The sequence below is a fragment of the Salmo trutta genome, chromosome 17 (genome assembly GCF_901001165.1).
Source record: "Salmo trutta chromosome 17, fSalTru1.1, whole genome shotgun sequence".
Taxonomy (NCBI): domain Eukaryota; kingdom Metazoa; phylum Chordata; class Actinopteri; order Salmoniformes; family Salmonidae; genus Salmo; species Salmo trutta.
Genome location: NC_042973.1, coordinates 39,882,250 through 39,901,829, shown reverse-complemented (window position 1 = coordinate 39,901,829; position 19,580 = coordinate 39,882,250). Strand labels below are relative to the sequence as shown.

Sequence of the window (19,580 nt, the reverse complement as noted above, 5' to 3'; positions counted from 1 at the left end):
TAATATCAATTATCTAAAAATGCGTAAACTTAGATTTTTTTATATTTGCATATGTTGTAGCTTAGACCCTACCGGTTGAGACACAACATGCTCTTGAATACAGGGTGGGTGTCATTTCAATCATATACACTACCGATCAAAAGATTTAGAACCCCTACTCATTCAAGGGTCTTTCTTTATTTTTACTATTTTCTACATTGTAGAATAATAGTGAAGACATCAAAACTATGAAATAACACATATGGAATCATGTAGTAACCAAAAAGGTTTTAAACAAATCTATTTTATATTTGAGATTCTTCAAAGAGCCACATTTTGCCATGATGACAGCTTTGCACACTCTTGGCATTCTCTCATCCAGCTTCATGAGGTAGTCACCTGGAATGCATTTCCATTAACAGATGTGCCTTCTTAAAAGTTTATTTGTGGAATTTATTTCCTTCTTAATGCATTTGAGCCAATCAGTTGTGTTGTGACAAGGTTGGGGTGGTATACAGAAGATAGCCTTATATGGTAAAAGACCAAGTCCATATTATGGCAATAACAGCTCAAATAAGCAAAGAGAAATGACAGTCCATCATTACTTCAAGACATGAAGGTCAGTCAATATGGACATTTCAAAACCTTTGAAAGCTTCTTCAAGTGCAGTCGCAAAAACCATCAAGCACTACGATGATACTGGCTCTCATGAGGACCATGGAATGGAAGACCCAGAGTTACCTCTGCTGCAGGGGATAAGTTCATTAGAGTTACCAGCCTCAGAAATTTCAGCTCAAATAAATGCTTCACAGAGTTCAAGTAACAGACACATCTCAACATCAACTGTTCAGAGGAGACTGTGTGAATCAGGTCTTCATGGTCGAATTGCTGCAAAGAAACCACTATTAAAGGACACCAATAATAAGAAGAAACTTGTTTGGGCCAAGAAACACGAGCAATGGACATTAGATCAGTGGAAATTTGTCCTTTGGTCTGGTGTTCAAATTGGAGATTTTTGGTTCCAACCACTGTGTCTTTGTGACATGCGGTGTGGGTGAACGGAAGATATCCGCATGTGTATTTCCCACTGTGAAGCATGGAGGGGGAGATGTTATGGTGTGGGGGTGCTTTTCTGGTGACACTGTCTGTGATTTATTTAGAATTCAAGGCACACTTAGCCAGCATGGCTAATGTAAACGGTAAAAAGTACAGGATCCAAAATTGACCCCTGTGGAACACCTTTTGTAATATACAGGAAGTCTGATTTAACACCATCCGTAGATACGCATTTACTTCTAACTGTCAAGTATGCCTGGTCTAGGCCAATTGAGGAAAGCTTCTTAATTAGCAGTGAGTGATCAACAGTATTGATAGCCTTTGTGTCATGTCCTGACCAGTAAAAGGGGTTGTTTGTTATTGTAGTTTGGTCAGGGCGTGGCAGGGGGTGTTTGTTTAGTGTGTTTCGGGGGTTTTGGGCAATGTTCTATGTTACGATATTTCTATGTCTGTCTCTATTTAGTCTATTTCTATGTTCAGGGTTTTTGGTTTGGCCTTCAATTAAAAGCAGCTGTTCTTCGTTGCTTCTAATTGGAGGTCATATTTAAGTAGGGGTTTTTGTCACTGTGTTTGTGGGTAGTTGTTCCGAGTATAGCGTTTAGCCTTACAGGACTGTCTTCGTCGTTTATTTTGTAAAAGTATTTTGTTTGTGTTTTTCTTTCTAATAAAGAAGATGAGTATACACGTTCCCGCTGCGTTTCTGTCCACTCAATACGACGGCCGTTACACTTTGAAAGGTCAATGAAGAGGGCAGCACAATGTTGCCTTTTATCCATACAGTTAACCACATCATTTATAACTAGGGATGCAGTAAAGATAGTGCCATGACCTGGTCTAAAACCCGACTGATATACATTTCCAAGATAAGAAAGATCTTAGCTGAGAATTAATCAACGATTCTAATATTTTAGCTAGGCAAGAAAGTTTCGGAATAGATAATTATTTAGGTCACAGTCTTCATCACCTTTGTGAAGGGGGAGTACATGGGCCACCTTCCAAACATTGGGAATATTACCAGGTATATTCATCAGGTTAAAATATGGGTTAATAATTCAGAAATTAGGGGGCAGAGGGCTGCAGCAAAAATGGATCAAGCATATCAGCCCCAGTGGATTTTTTGACATCAATTTTATGCAAGGCATCTAGCACATCACAGACAGTAAATTGTTGAAATGAAAACAAAGATTCACTAGAAGTTGAAGGGTTTAACCGTCGAGTCAGCTAGAGACGGGCAGATGGAAGAGCAATCAATTAAACAACAGTTTCTCTCTTTTAAAAAGCCTGACGAGATAAAATTATGATTAAAAGCATCACTTATCCCATTCTCCTCAGTTACTATGCCATAATCAGACAGAACTTGCTTATACAGGGAAGAAGAGGAATTTGTACGCTTCAGAGCATTTAATGTTTTCCAGAATGTTGAAGGATCACCAACAGAGTCAGAGATAGTATCTTGATTTAGCTTTCTTAGTCGAGATACTACATCTATTTCTCAATTGTCTGAACAATTTCCAGTCCACTACAGAGTCAGTTTTCCCTGCTTTGGCCCAGGTCCGATTTCTAATCTGAATGAGCTCAGATAGCGCTGAAGAAAACCAAGGGTTAGATCTATCTTTGACTCTGAATTGTTTAAAAGGGGTGTGTTTATCTGCCAGAGGAATACCTGTAGAGGATACATTTTCCAGAGTCAACTCAGGGACAGGAATACAGGAGACAGTGGCTAAATCAGAGTAGAACAAATGTAAAAACCCTTGAGGAGGAAACTTAAAAATATATATTTTTTTATTTAACAAGGATTAGTATTTTGCTGTTTCGTATCTCTAATACATACTATGGGATAATGATCACTGAGAGCATGTGCAAATACTCCACTACACACATATTTATGGGGGTTATTAGTAAAAAAAAAATGAAATCAATGAGGAGTTAACAGGGTGTTTCACATTTAGCCGTGTGGGTTTTGAAATAAATTCAGTCAGATTCAAATGAATGCATACTGTATATTCTTAAATTGATCAGAGGCCAAGGATAGGCAATCCAGATTCAAATCCCCTAAAATGACCAACTTCGAGGACAGAAAAGGTGTTAAACACTCAGCTATAGCACCACTAGCATCCGCCATGGCAGCAGTGGGGGGCAGTACATCTCAGCAAGAAATAAATGTGTAATCTGGTTTATGGACACATTTACAGAAGTTCTTCCTTTAAAAGTTACAAGCTTATGCCGTGACCGTTAGTGGTAGATGGGGGCATTTTGTCATTGCACCACACTATCATAAAGGGAAGTTAAAACGCTGATCTATCGGTAGTCTAAACTGTGGCACAATTAACTTTTTTCGTAAATCTTTTCGTAAATTAATGGAGGCATTTTCAGTCTGAGAGTCTCTCTTCTCTGGCACTAGAGTCCAGCATCAGGCAACAACAACAAAAACTGTCAGTTGTCCTGGAGCTGAGAGAACTTGAGTAAATACAATGGGGGAAATACGCTTGACATGTCGGCTGACAATTTTTGAAAAATAGGCACGGTGGGCTTTTGGTTTTTCTCCCTCTAAAAACAGAAATAAATCATTCTAAATAACAAACTGGCTTTATTTACAAATTAGTAAGAATGTCTCACCCCGTGTTCAAGAATGGCCTTTTCCCTTTATTCAGATTACAACCGCTCACTTTCGGTACTCCCTGACGAAGTCCATGCAGCCGAAACACGTCAGAGTTTTTAAACTTTGTTTCCATTGAACATGCCATACAAATAAAGGCATTTTCATTAATTAAATGAAGAGTGCCTTGGTCCTCCTTTCTTTTTGACGCTCACTTTCAGTTATTTGAAAACAAAATCATCTCCAAAATATTGTTATTTTTTTAAACAAGTCATGGAAAGTTGGTTGTAATTTCAGTTTAATCCACCAGAAAAGACTGAAGAAATAATACAACAAATATTGTGGTTAAACTCAAATAAACTAATTGATTTTTGTTTTTAATTATCAATTGGAACCTTTATCAAGTGGAAGGAGGGAAAGTAAGGAACTTGGCTGTCGGCCCTGCATTAAAGACTAAAATTGGTTAAAGAAAATTGTGATAAATAAAAATATATACCAGTTTCATTTAAGGACCAAACAATTGACAGCTGTGCCATATAGATTGCAAAATAGTTGGGAAGAGATTTCCGTTGTACCAATTCCATGGCACATGGTTTATGAATTGACATGCAATTTTCTGTTTATTATAACCTACTGCAGGCCAAAAATCTATGGGTTTAACCTTCTGAATTAATGATTATATTGAAGATAGAAGCCTCCTCTTAATGAGTTACGAGAGCCGATCTGTTATCCAACGATTATTATTATTAACCCTGCATGATAATTATATAAAAGCCCCTTAGATATTCTGTGTTTTTATTTACAGTAGTGATGGACAGCTGGAGGCATTTTGTTTTTCACAGGCGTATCAGGCTGTGAATTAGGCAAACAACATTTCCAGGATGGGCTATTAGCAGGACAATAGATTCTTCAACATTTACAAAAGGGTAGTCTAATAGCTCAGCTACTGTAGGTGTGAGAAAGAAAATACTCTTAAGTTTTACATTTCTAACTCATTTAACATTTACATTTACATTTAAGTCATTTTGCAGACGCTCTTATCCAGAGCGACTTACAAATTGGTGCATTCACCTTATGATATCCAGTGGAACAACCACTTTACAATAGTGCATCTAAATCTTTTACGGGGGGGGTTAGAAGGATTACTTTATCCTATCCTTTATCTTTATCCTTTATCCTATCCCAACTCCAAACCTCATGCAACTGCAAAATGTCAGATCAAGCATATACTGTAAAGTATTTATGCTTTTGTTACTGTACAGTATTTATGCTTTCATTAATAAAATAATGATACAAATACAATTTCAAAATGCTGATGTTTATTTCAACTATCAGCAGGACAATAAGGAATAAATATCACTGAATCACAGAGCATGGGGACTGGTCTTGATAAATCAATCAGATTTATATTTGGAAATGTTAGGATTTTTATGCTCTTCACTTGCAGTCCCTTAATAGGTTAGGCCTACACTACTCCCGACCGGTCCCGTTGTACAGCGCCATATTTAGCCGTGATTGTTAAATTAATCAGCTGATGCATGGGTCCAGAGCCAGGTGGTATTGGTGGAGAGTCACTCGTCATTGGCGGAAAGTCACTCGTCATTGTCGGAGAGTCAGACGGCACTGGCGGAGAGTCAGACGGAGAAGGACAAGTTGAAGAGGGAGAGGTACGAGATGGTGTCACAATCCATGCCAGGCACATCTATGAGCTCTCGAACTCTACTTCCTGTTTGTTGACTCTGCAAACAACGTGTCCTTGATGGGCTAGAAGCCATCCACCCTTGATGGGCTATCAGCAGGACAATAGACTCTTGCCGAGTTTAGGGACTTTAAATGTACAGTATTAATGGGTGTTTGCGAGGCATGTCACTTCTCCCATAGCCCACCAAACACAACTTTTAAAGGGAGAACCATTGTACAACCAGGAGCTCAAATTTCTAGCAACAGAAATATTTAAAGTTTGGGACGCCATGAAATTAGATTTTACATATATGGCCACTCCTCCCCCTTTCTGTAATCTGTCACATCTAAATACATTATAATCATTTACTTAAATGTCTATATGAGAGACAGAACCATTTAACCATGTTTCCCGAGAACCAGAATGTCGGGACACGAGTCCTGTACACAAACGTCAATTGTGTAAACATTTGTTTTATCATACATCACACACTAAGGTACAGTACATTAGCCCAAGCCCCTTACAATATTTAAATTCCGAGGGGGTATTCAGCTCATTCCCATAAGAGTTAACAAGCATAGGGTCATCTGCAGCTATTTGTTGAGTGAGCAGAGACTTTGCCCAGGTCCCTGGCCATCCAGGTAAGAGCACAGCAGACTGAGTATTTGACAGACTCCCTCAAGTTGCTGGATGCAGGGGCTGAAACTGGGAGAGCAGTCCATCCGGATGAAGCTCCCGCTCAAGGAGTGGAACTGCTGCAGGGACCGGAGTGGCTGCTAATGGTCCATTCTGCATGTGCACAGCTCCAAACTCTCAGCATATGAGGGCTGATGATGTGAATGATACATGGTGTGGACTGCATCATGTGGTGCACTACCCTCGACAGTGTTTTGCCAGACACTAGGGTAGTGGTCTGTGCTGTGTAGAGCTGGGCTGAGTTGAGGTGATCCTGGTCTGGTAGAGCTGTGCTGTGCTGTAATGGGCCGGGTCTAGTAGAGCTGTGCTGTGATGGGCCAGATCTGGTAGAGCTGTACTGTAATGGGCCAGGTCTGGTACAGCTGTGCTGAGGCAGGCCGGGTCTGGTTGAGCTGTGCTATGATGAGCCAGATTTGGTAGAGAGGTGCTGTGATGGATTGGGTCTGATTGAGCTGTGTTGTGATGGGCCGGGTATGGTTGAGCTGTGCTGAGGCGGGCCTGGTCTGGTAGCATGGGAGGGAGGTTGTAGGGGGATTTAAAGAGGGGTGTGTGGAGGGCAGTGTGGCCTGTGATCTTCTAAACTCTGCGTGGGGCCTCTTTCACTGCGTACGGCTTGTGCATAGCTCAGTGTATCTGCATGCAGTTCCTGAGCAGAAAAGCGATGGAGGGTGGTGTGGGGGGCAGTGTTGCTGGCTGTTCTCCAGCCTCTGTGAGGTGCCAACGGATGCAGGTCTAAAGGAGCAACTGATTTGTCTCAGGAAGTTGGTGGCTGGTCTGCTGCTCCTGTGGGGTGAGGTGAACTGGCCACCCAAAGCAACATCCTTTAACATCCTGGCGAAGGTGGGGACTGTCTCTTTGTACATGTGTACATTGTCGTAAAGACAGTCCAGGCTGAGGGTGGGATGGTGGGCCAGGTGTACGTTGGGCCATAGCATACAGTCCCGAGAGATCCTGACAATTACCCTCTGGATGGTGGCAGGGTGGAAATCTCTCTAGAGCAGTGTACTGTAGATATTACAATCTTCGCAAGGGGGAAGATGGTGGAGGCCCTCTCTATCACTCTCCTTAGTGATGTGGCCACCCTCTCCTGTTGGGCAGGTAGGTCATTAGTCCTTGTGTTAATGATGATAGGGCTGGGGGAGCCAAGCTGGGCCACAGTCAAGAGCCTCATAGCTCTATCTGTTGTGGGGCACAATAACTTTGCCACCTTTTTCACATCCTGACCTTAGAAAGCTGTTATTTTCTATGGTAGAGTAGGTCAGGGCGTGACAGGGGGGTTTTCTAGTTTAGTTTTTCTATGTTGTCATGTTCTAGTTTTGTATTTCTATGTTGGGTTTTGTTTGGGAGGATCTCCAATTAGAGGCAGCTGGTCATTGTTGTCTCTAATTGGAGATCATACTTAAGTAGGTGTTTTTCCCACCTTGTTTGTGGGAGATTGTCTTTGAGTTAGCGTATGTTTCACCTCTGCGTCACGGTTTGTTGTTTTGTTATTCAGTTTATTTATATGTATTGCATAGTTTCACAGTGAAAATAAAAATGTGGAACGACACACACGCTGCACTTTGGTCCTCTTCTCCTTACGACAAACGTGACAATCTTTTTATTTGGGAAAAGTTTATTCTAGTATAAACTTTCCATCATTAATATATTGTCTGGTTTCTCGTCAGGTCTGTGGAGGATGGCAGGAATGATGGGAGTAATTACAGGTTGTGAGATGGAGGGGCTCAGCAGGGTTGGTGCATTGGTTGGTTGGTTGGTGCGTTCTGATTCAGCTGTTGGCTTGGTCCTGGGTTTTTGTGGGACTCTGTAGAGTGGATGGTGGTGGCTGAGAAATGTCTGCCTTAGCTCATGTAGCTCCATCTGCAGGTCCTGCATATGGCTGGTGTTGACTGTTGGCGAAGTTACTGCTTTTTGCCTTTGTAACTCTCGCCTCCTATAAAACAATTGATCTCAAATCCAAAATGCTGGAGTATAGAGTCAAATTCAAAGTTTTAGCTTCACTGTCCAAATATATGCGTAGGGGAGGGTACAGATGTAGGATCTTAATTTTATCACCCTGATGCAGGATAACTTTTCTGCAATGCAGGAAATCTAAAACTTGTAGTTTGTACTTTGGTTTCTGAAGTTTTCACTTTGTCAGACTTGATTTTCCCTTTTGAAAAAGTTATCAACCCCTACAAAAATTCACATTTCCTGTTGCTGAAGGATTATTTTCCTGCTGTAGCAAGCTGGCTCAAATTAAGATCCTACAAGATCCTGTATGCAAATATTGGAAAATGCTACCCTTTGTAGTAATTTTTGCTCACCATTGTTGTCTATAACCTAGTCACACTATAATGTAATGTTTCCCCAGAGTGTTTGGGGCGGCCATTTTCCTCACGTCCATACTGAATATGTTCGTCCCGTCAGCAGCCAAGAGGCACTACAGCTGTGTCATGTTAGTCCGCATCCTACAAGGCTTGGTGGAGGTGCGTCATCTTCAGTGTTGCTGGATTTTATTGACACTTTCATTGCCAAATTTAAACCAAATCTACTAAATGTAGCCCAATTGAAGGTGGCAACATTAGTCATCATAATGACTGATACATTTGACAAAGCTCATATGCAGTATAGGGACACGTATACAGTACCAGTCAAAAGTTTGGACACATCATTCAGAACTTTTGACTGGTACTGTATATATCTTTATCTCTTTACTCAGGTTGATTATTTGACCCTTCAGAATAAAGATGCCCTGTAATGTTTGCTATACAGGGTGTTACCTACCCAGCATGCCATGGGATGTGGGCCAAATGGGCTCCTCCCCTAGAGAGAAGTCGTCTGGCCACCACCTCATTCTGTGGTAAGTGAAATGAACACTAACCACGTTTCCGTCCAGTTTTTATGTGAGGTCATACCGTATAGTCATACCATATAAAAAAACAAACACGTGAGCTGTAATGGAAACTGTCACGTCCTGGCCAGTATAAGGTTAATTGTTTTTGTAGTTTGGTCAGGGCGTGGCAGAGGGTATTTGTTTTATGTGGTTCAGGGTGGTGTGTTTTTGTAAAAAGGGTGTTTGATTAGTAATTCCGGGTGTTGGTTTATGTTTAGGTATTTCTATGTAGAGTCTAGTGAGTGTATGTCTATGTTTGGTTAATTGGGGTTGGGACTCTCAGTTGAAGGCAGGTGTTGTCTATCTGCCTTTGATTGAGAGTCCCATATAGTAGGGTGTGTTTGTGTTTGGTATTTGTGGGTGATTGTTCTGTGTGTAAGCCTTATGCTTTGCCAGACTGCTTTGTCGATCGTTATTTCTGTTTTGTTATTTTTGTACGTTCATTTTGTAGCTAATAAAAGTCGAAATGAGCATACACATACCTGCTGCGTTTTGGTCCTCCCTCACCGACGGCAACCGTGACAGAATCACCCACCACTCAAGGACCAAGCAGCAGAGGAAGGAGCAGACGGCGTTCGAGTTGGACTGGCGGGAGAAGTGGACTTGGGAGGAAGTTCTGGACGGGGCCGGACCTTGGCACCAGGCTGGGGAGTATCGCCGCCCGCAGTGGGAAATTGAGGCAGCCAAGGCAGAGAGGCGGTGGTACGAGGCCAGAGACGCGCTGAGGGAGAAGCACGAGAGGCACCCCCAAGACATTTTTTTGGGGGGGGCACACGGATAGTTTGGCTAGGCGAAGGAAGAGCCGGAAGCCAGCTACCTGTGGTTATATGGAGGAGCGTATGGGGTGGAGAGCGCTATGTTTCGCTGAGAAGCGCACTATCTCACCCATACGCACGCACAGTCCGGTGCGAGTTATTCCAGCCCCTCGCAGGTGCCGTGCTAGAGCGGGCATCCAGCCTGGTAGGAGGATGCCTGCGCAGCGCATCTGGTCGCCGGTACGCCTCCGAGGACCAGGCTACCCAACTCCCGCTCTACGCACGGCTACCATCAGGCCCCTGCACAGCCCAGTCTGCCCTGTACGAGCACCCCGCTCGTACAGGGCTACTAGTTCCATCCAGCCAAGGCGGGTTGTGCAGGAGGTAAGATCTAGACCGGCTGTGCGCCTCCATAGCCCTGGGTTTCCAGCTCCTGTCTCTCGTGCGGACCCGGAAGTGCGTCAACCCAGTCCGACTCATCCTGTTCCCGCTCCCCGCACAAGCCTGCAAGTGCGTAAACCCAGCCTCGCCAGTCAACAGTCGTCAGAGCTGCCCGCCAGTCAACAGTCGACGGAGCCGCCCGCCAGTCAAGTCGTCGGAGCTGCCCGCCAGTCAACAGTCGTCGGAGCTGCCCGCCAGTCAACAGTCGTCGGAGCTGCCCGCCAGTCAACAGTCGTCGGAGCTGCCCGCCAGTCAACAGTCGCCGGAGTGGTCAGACTGCGCTGAACTGCCGGAGTGGCCAGACTGCGCTGAACTGCCGGAGGGGCCAGACTGCGCTGAACTGCCGGAGTGGCCAGACTGCGCTGAACTGCCGGAGTGGCCAGACTGCGCTGAACTGCCGGAGTGGCCAGACTGCGCTGAACTGCCGGAGTGGCCAGACTGCGCTGAACTGCCGGAGTGGCCAGACTGCGCTGAACTGCCGGAGTGGCCAGACTGCCCTGAACTGCCGGAGCGGCCAGACTGCCCTGAACTGACGGAGCGGCCAGACTGCCCTGAACTGCCGGAGCGGCCAGACTGCCCTGAACTGCCGGAGCGGCCAGACTGCCCTGAACTGCCGGAGCGGCCAGACTGCCCAGACTGTCCCGAGCTGCCAGACTGCCCAGACTGTCCCGAGCTGCCAGACTGCCCAGACTGTCCCGAGCTGCCAGACTGCCCAGACTGTCCCGAGCTGCCAGACTGCCCAGACAACCTGGAACGGCCTGAGCCGGAGCCACCTCCAGAAATAGGTGGGTTGGGGAGGGGGGGTGTAGCACAGTGCCGTCGTTGATGGCAGCCACCCTCCCTTCCCTCCCTTTAGAAAAGGGGAATTTTTCTTTTGGTGTTGCTTGGGGTTATTTTTTGTTAAGGTGCTTCTGGGGTAGCACCTTTAAGGGGGGGGGTACTGTCACATCCTGGCCAGTATAAGGTTACTTGTTTTTGTAGTTTGGTCAGGGCGTGGCAGAGGGTATTTGTTTTATGTGGTTCAGGGTGGTGTGTTTTTGTAAAAAGGGTGTTTGATTAGTAATTCCGGGTGTTGGTTTATGTTTAGGTATTTCTATGTAGAGTCTAGTGAGTGTATGTCTATGTTTGGTTAATTGGAGTTGGGACTCTCAGTTGAAGGCAGGTGATGTCTATCTGCCTTTGATTGAGAGTCCCATATAGTAGGGTGTGTTTGTGTTTGGTATTTGTGGGTGATTGTTCTGTGTGTAAGCCTTATGCTTTGCCAGACTGTTTTGTCGATCGTTATTTCTGTTTTGTTATTTTTGTACGTTCATTTTGTAGCTAATAAAAGTCGAAATGAGCATACACATACCTGCTGCGTTTTGGTCCTCCCTCACCGACGGCAACCGTGACAGGAAACAAGATTTTAAGGAACAATTTTAAACACCGACAGATCATTTGTTTGTTTGACATGGTGGGATCTTTTTGTTCTGTAAAATGAATCATGTGTGAAATGGTGGTGCGCAAATATTGATAATATGGGGCTCCACCATCTTCCCCCTTGCAAAGATATCAATAATATACTATATGGTGTGTGGTCCCCCCACTACGACTCTGGTAACCATGCAGTTTGTTAGGCTACAGATTAAATAAATTATGATGAACTTCACAGGTGAAAGTGCAAAAATCTAATTAATTTAGTAAATCGAATGGATATTCAAAAATACCCTGCCTGCCTTTCTGTTATACCCATAACCACAATCAACCCTAATCGAGCCATTGAATATATATCTCATTGTTCTCTGTCCAGAGATGTTTAGCATTGTGGTAAAATGGCTGAAAATGGGGATGGGATAAGTTGTGGTAACGCTTCATTTTATGGGGTCCTTATTACAATGTTATTACATGTGTATTTACACTGTAACAAGTATTGTAGTTCATTGTGATAACTCATAGTTACTCTGTAATAACAACATGTAACTGGTGGCATTTGCAGTCAGTAATTATAGATTTGTAACAACAAATGATTGTTGCCTTGCTTGTTACAAATGGGCAAGTTTCCACTACATTCACAAATATTGTGTTTCATTTCTTCTCAGCTGCATCCGATTCAGTAACAACTGTCACAAGGTGGTAATCTCTCATGGACAGATGCGCTGGGTGTCCAAGGTTAGAAAGGTTGGAGGCTCAATAGGCTCGAATAACTTACCTGTCAACTCAATGTTATTGCTAGCAGTCCCCCCCCCAAAAAAAAAGTGTATAATCTGGGTTAATTTTGTTGAGTTTACAAAAACAGATCAGATATAGGTCAACCATATACCATATATGTACTTACTACTCATTACCAAGTGAAAACAACCAAAAGATGAGCTTCTAATTTAAGTCAACTTTATTGTAACATGTAAAAAGACTACAAAATAGTGCAGCTTTTTATTGTTGGATTCACAATTTGATTAATTAGAATAAACAAAGATATAGGCCTACTCAATAACATAAAATATTTTTTTTGTGTTGACTGAAATCTGCACCGTATAGTATGTTGAGCAACCTAGCTAGCTAGCTAATTCAGAGAAAATGGGATTGTCTTTTTCTCCCCTTTTTAACATTACAAGTAACAATGGAAATCGACAACATCTGTTTTTTTTATCTGTTTCTGTGTTTTCCAATCCTGGAGTCTGAGACCCAATGGGAAAGGTGTCCTAGAGAAACAGAATGTAGCTAATGTATATGACAATATAGCAAAGACAATTAGCCTACTAGCTAACTATCATCAGAGACAGTACAGAAAACTTCCTCCAATATCTCTGCTAACATTATTAGATGTTGTTTTAGGGTTTAAGCCTATAGCTAGGGCTAGCTACATAGCAAGTTGTTGTGTTATCCAGCTAGCATAATACTTATGGTGTTTGCTAAAACTAATAAGCTAGCTAGTGTTTACTTTGAAAAGGAACTATTCACAGGTGTGTTGACACAAGCTAACGTTAGCATGTTGGTGTGTCTCATTTAATACCCCTGGGAATGGATACCTTGAGAACAAGGTTCAGGGAAGATAAGACCATGATCGAGCCCAGCTAGCTAGCTATTTGCCAGCTGTAGGTAGCTAGCTAGCTAAAGTTAGCTATCAAGGCATGGAAAGTCTGTGGATGTTAATTAAGTTAGCAAGCTAACATTAGCTAGCTAGTTTTTGGTATTGTGCAGGATGATTTAGCATAGGTAGAATGCTAGCTAGCTAGCTAACTACCTATGCTAAATCGTCCAGCGCAATTTCTGTATCCAAAAAGCAAAATAAATTGCATGGAAAACCGACCTTCTCTCTCCTATGTGGACGTGTTTGTCTCCTATACAGTGAAGGAAAAAAGTATTTGATCCCCTGCTGATTTTGTACGTTTTCCCACTGACAAAGAAATGATCAGTCTATAATTTTAATGGTAGGTTTATTTGAACAGTGAGAGACAGAATAACAACAAAAAAATCCAGAAAAAAGCATGTAAAAAATGTTACAAAATGATTTGTAGAAGCTTTTAAGGAGCCTTTTGGTCCTAGACTTGGCACTCCGGTACCGTTTGCCGTGCGGAAGCAGTCTATGACTTGGGTGTCTGGAGTCTGACAATTTTTGGGGCTTTCCTCTGACACAGCCTAGTATATAGGTCCTGAAACATAGGAAGCTTGGCCTTAGTGATGTACTGGGCCGTACGCACTACCCTCTGTAGTGCCTTAATTAAGATTCCTTAATTCCTGGGATAAATAAATAAGTGCACCAATGCATCCGAAGTGAGAATGTTCTTCAACTGTGAAACCCTTGCCAGGTTACATGATGAAATAAGGGGTTGTCTTATGTCCATTTTAAGTGCATTTATAAACCATTATTTAACCAAGCTTAATAGGCTCACGATTTGGCAAGCACTGAATGACTATCCCAAAATTTTGGCCATAACTGTTTATTAATGTGTTAAAAATGTTTGATTGACGCTTAATAAAGTAATTCACCCTTTGTCAAGCCCCGCCCTCCTTAGCTACCATTGCTTTACATGTCAAATTTAACAATTTAAACTATTTATTTATGTAAAACCCATAGCGCTCATAAGCTTCCATGCATTTCAAATGAAAGCAGGACCAGGCCTGGGCATCATACTCCAGAGCCCTTTATAGCTTATGTTGTGTCAATGAGGTGGTTGGTTTTAAATTGGCTAATATTTATAATGTGGTTTGTTCAGGATGAAAAAGGGTGTGTTCAGATGTTATCAGAAACTTGAACATTTGTAACAAGCATGGTAACAAGCCTTAGTTTACATCTCTGTAATTATACAGTGTAACTTAAGAATTATTACAATTAATTACAATACTTACATATGTAATTACACTGTAATAAGGACCCCTTAAAAGGATGTGTTACTGAGGTGGTTTTGTTTTGCAGAAGTCGGCTGTTGTTCTCTCCCGAAAATGCATTAAAACAGCCATCTTTCATAATAAACTGGTGCCATGACAACCGGTGCTTCCAAACCCTTTTGGCATCGCTTCTGAATGAAAGATTGCCCTCATACACTTCACCTGCTCACTCTGAAGGAGCTTGCTCCCCGGCCTATTTAAATGGAGAGTGTTTATAAGGCCATCAGATAATAAAATATATATTAAAACATCCTCTCCCAAGGATGGTACCAATGAGTCCTAATTTGATGAATCCAATAGGGTTGCTGTTGCATGACATTTACACTTACTGAGATTATTCATGGCTGATTCATGGCTCATACTTTTTTATAGTAGTACTTTTCTAGTGATGAAGAAGAGTTGCTGAGGGGCTGCGGAGTAATGATCATGTCATAGTCAAAGCTTTTTTTCAGTCAAAGCTAGTTTTGGTACCTGGGCATCACTACTTAGTCATTTTATTGGGGTTTCATTTAGATGCTGACCAAAGAGAACTACGACAGTGGCATGTTGATGTTTTCCATTTTCTTTATTTCCAGGTTCATATGCAGGTGCTGTGATTGCCATGCCTTTAGCAGGAGTACTGGTTCAGTTCGTTGGATGGCCCTCAGTCTTCTATATCTATGGTAAGATTTAAAAAAATCAATATTAAATTGCTAAATTGAACCCATGTGGATTGTATAGGTGTGATTTACAATTCTTTCATACAGGAATGCATACTAAGGTTTGCATATTGAGTTTTGGTGCACTGATGTTCAGGTACTCTAGATGGCGGAGATGATCAAAGATAGTGATCTTTGTAAAACAGGGAGATGTCTATGATCTAACTAGAGATAGGGGGGAAAAGTGTCTTGAGTTTCTAAATGTATATTCATTCTCAACTTAATTACTTATATGACTTTAGAACAGCTTTCACAAGACCTGGTCCAACTATGATAAAGTACAGTAGGTGGGTGATTCCCATTTGAGCAACATTCCATGCATTACACTAGTTGTCACTAGTGTGACATGCAAAGCACCACGGTCATTATGTCATTAGTATTACACCGGTCTTAGATTGTTCTCGAATTTCTTTGCTTCGTCTGTTTTGTCAATTTTATCTTAATTGTTGTTTGATTAAGATATTCACACAATCTCATAAGATACTTTGTGCCTGCTGCGTTTCAGTATCATTTCTATAGCTCTCGTGATCTAATCACATGATTAATTGACTGAAATTAACGTTTTCCTGTCTGGGATTCCTACCTAACTACAGTGCCTTCGGAAAGTATTCAGACCCCTTGACTTTTCCACATTTTGTTACGTTACAGACTTATTCTAAAATTTACTTTAAAAAAAATCCTCATCTACACACAACACACCATAATGACAAAGCAAAAACAGGTTTAGACATTTTTGGTAATTTATTCCCCCCCAAAAAACTTAAATATCACATTTCCATAAGTATTCAGATCCTTTACTCAGCACTTTGTTGATGCAACTTGCAGCGATTACAGCATCGAGTCTTCTTGGGTATGACGCTACAAATTTGGCACATCTGTACTTGGGGAGTTTTAAGTTCGGGCTCTGGCTGGGCCACTCAAGGACATTCAGAGACTTGTCCCGAAGCCTCTCCTGCGTTGTCTTGGCTGTGTGTTTAAGGTCGTTGTCCTGTTGGAAGGTGAACCTTCGCCCCAGTCTAAGGTCCTGATCTCTCTAGAGTAGGTTTTCATCAAGGATCTCTGTACTTTGCTCCATTCATCTTTGCTTCGATCCTGACTAGTCTCCCAGTCCCTGCCACTGAAAAACATATCCACAGCATAATGCTGCCACCACCATACTTCACCGTAGGGATGGTGCCAGGTTTCGTCCAGACGTGACGCTTGGCATTCAGGCCAGAGTTCAATCTTGGTTTCATCAAACCAGAGAATCTTGTTTCTCATGGTCCGAGAGTCTTTAAGTGTCTTTTGGCAAACTCCAGCGGGCTGTCATGCGCCTTTTACAGAGGAGTGGCTTCCGTCTGGCCACTCAACCATAAAGGCCTGATTGGTGGAGTACAGCAGAGATGGTTGTCCTTATGGAAGGTTATCCCATCTCCACAGAGGAACTCTAGAGCTGTGTAAGAGTGACCGTCGGGTTCTTGGTCACCTCCCTGACCAAGGCCTTTCTCCTCCAATTGCTCAGTTTGGCCGGGCGGAAAGCTCTAGGAAGAGTCTTGGGGGTTCCAAATTTCTTACATTTAAGAATGATGGAGGTCACTGTGTTCTTGGGGACTTTCAATGCTGCAGAAATGTTTTGGTACACTTCCCCAGATCTGTGCCTCGATACAGTTCTGTCTCAAACTCTGCGGACAATTCCTTCGACCTCATGGCTTGGTTTTTGCTCTGACGTGCACGGTCAACTGTGGGACCTTATATAGACAGGTGTGTGCCTTTACAAATCATTCCCAATCAATTGAATTTACCACAGGTGGACTCCAATTCAGTTGTAGAAACATCTCAAGGATGATCAATGGAAACAGGATGCACCTGACCTCAATTTCGAGTGTCATAGCAAAGGGTCATAATACTTATGTAAATAAAATATTTCCGTTTTTATTTTTTAGACATTTGCAAAAATGTCTAAACCTGTTTTTGTTTTGTCATTATGTGGTATTGTGTGTAGATTGCTGAGATTTAAAAAACTTATTTAATCAATTTTAGAATAAGGCTGTAATGTAACAAAATGTGGAAAAAGTCAAGGGTTCTGGATACTTTCCAAAGGCACTGTAATCTTTCATATTGTTTGACTAATGAAGCATCTTTTTTTGTTTTTGGTCTAGAATCGGTCAATGCCCAGTTATAATTAGGCTGCCATATCACTTACATGTACATTGAGATGGAAAGAGGGTGCACTTGCCACAAAGCCTGTTTAGCATGGGCAGCACCATTAAAGGTTTTCATAATTTTAAAGTAGACAACTGGGGGAGACTTCCTATGGGTTCAGGAGGGATCATGGAATTCCTTCCTAGTCAGCGGGAGAGATGATCCAATGAATGAGGTGTGCCGTCTTTCCATCTCTATGATCTATAACAAAGCCCTTAGGGGCGGTTTCTCGGATTAAGCCTAGTCCTTGACTAAAAAACCTTTTCAATGCAGATTCCCAATGGAGCTTGTTTTTTAGTGCAGGACTATACTTAATCTGTGACCAGGAATCTGTCCCTAAGTGCTTCATAGTTACAATATGAACCGTAATCTGGAAGTCTAGTAAAAACAGACTCTTTTGTTATACCCATATAACAATAAGAGCATTAGTGATGACCTGTGTTGTTTATTTCTGTACATTCAGGTGTATTTGGGATCATATGGTACATCTTCTGGCTCCTGCTTGCCTATGGGAGCCCAGCTGCCCACCCCACTATAAGCAATGAGGAGAGGATCTACATAGAGACCACCATTGGCGAGGGGGTCAAAATATTGAGCGCCACTGAGGTATGCTATAACTCACTCTGGCTGCTGTCAGATACATTAGCGTAGTATAATAAAGATTTATGTTATTTCAAATATCACGCTCTTGTAAGTACTTATAGAAGTTTTGTGACACACATATAAGATATAATCAAGATTGAGAAGAGACTTAAGCCAGGTTAACAACAGTAGGCTTCCTATTTGAGTGCTGTTGACCCCTGAAATCGATGACACGCTTGAAAATGAAAACATAACGCAATACATAACCCAGGTTGACCCCTGAAATTGAGCCCTGAGATTGTCAGTGAGATCAGATCCCCTATTTCTGGGCCACCACAGAAATTCAAGACTCCATGGCGCCGTTTCTTCACCTCCATGCCTGTCTATGCCATCATCGTGGCTAACTTCTGCCGTAGCTGGACCTTCTATCTGCTCCTGATCAGCCAGCCGGCCTATTTCGAGGAGGTGTTCGGCTTCTCTATCGGCAAGGTGGGTCTTCTCTGTGTGGTGTAGATCTAACACATCTCTTTGCAATTTGTTATCCATAGTAAATGGAACAACACCCTTATTATCATAAGACTCAAGTGGATCATCATTTATTTTCAACCTCGAGATTATGTCTTTCATCAGAGAAAGTACAGTATGTTAGAGAAATGTTTGACATAATACTGAAAAGAAAATGTCAAAATGAACTGCATGACACATGTATCTACAATACAAGCTAGAGCACTGCTTCCCAAACCTCTAGCCTGTCCACGTATTTGATATGTTCCAGAACTAGCACAGCTGATTCAAAAGGTCACCTAATCATCAAGCTCCTCATTAGTTAAATCAGCTGTGCTAGGAAATGTTGCTCTAGACCAGTGTTTCCCAAACCTGTCCTCAAGTACCCCCAGCCAGTCCTCCTATTTCATGTATTCCAGAACTAGCACAGCTGATTCAAAAGGTCACCTAATCATCAAGCTCCTCATTAGTTAAATCAGCTGTGCTAGTTCTGGAATACATGAAATAGGAGGACTGGCTGGGGGTACTTGAGGACAGGTTTGGGAAACACTGGTCTAGAGCAACATTTCCCAAACTCGGTCCTGTGGACCCCAAAGAGTTCACTTTTTTTTTCTTCCCCCTAGCAGATTCAAATAATCAACTCATCATCTAGCATCATGCTCTTACCATCATTTCTGGGTGTTGTCTTGTTCCTCCTCAAAGGTGGGGCTCCTGTCTGCTGTTCCTCACATGGTGATGACCATCGTAGTGCCAATCGGTGGGCAGCTGGCCGACTTCCTACGCAGTCGTAAAATCATGTCAACTACAAACGTCCGGAAAATCATGAACTGCGGAGGTATTGTACCCAGGACAGAAGGAATTAATTTCCCTTACATTGTACCTTCAGTGCCTTCAGAAAGTGTTCATACCCCTTGACTTATTCCACATTTTGTTGTGTTATAGCCTGAATTCAGAATTGATTAAATTACATCTACGCACAATACCCCATAATAACAAAGTAAAAACATGTTTTTAGAAATTGTTTCAAATTTATTGAAGAGGAAATACAGAAATATCTAATTTACATAAGTATTCACACCACTGAGTCAATACTTTGTTGAAGCACCTTTGGCAGCGATTACAGCTGTGAGTTTTTCTGGATAAGTCTTTTAAGAGCTATACACACCTGGAC

General features: G+C 42.3%; 1 protein-coding gene across 1 annotated transcript in view; it reads left to right on the top strand.

The window, feature by feature from the left end:
• The window catches only part of LOC115152177 (vesicular glutamate transporter 3-like), a 40,009-nt gene that overhangs the window by 16,209 nt on the left and 4,220 nt on the right, over nt 1-19,580 (top strand). The window contains exons 4-9 of the mRNA XM_029696754.1: nt 8,362-8,476; nt 8,763-8,850; nt 15,020-15,106; nt 17,787-17,929; nt 18,245-18,394; nt 19,112-19,244. Coding sequence (XP_029552614.1) covers nt 8,362-8,476; nt 8,763-8,850; nt 15,020-15,106; nt 17,787-17,929; nt 18,245-18,394; nt 19,112-19,244 — 716 coding nt within the window. The remainder of the gene's footprint in view (nt 1-8,361; nt 8,477-8,762; nt 8,851-15,019; nt 15,107-17,786; nt 17,930-18,244; nt 18,395-19,111; nt 19,245-19,580) is intronic.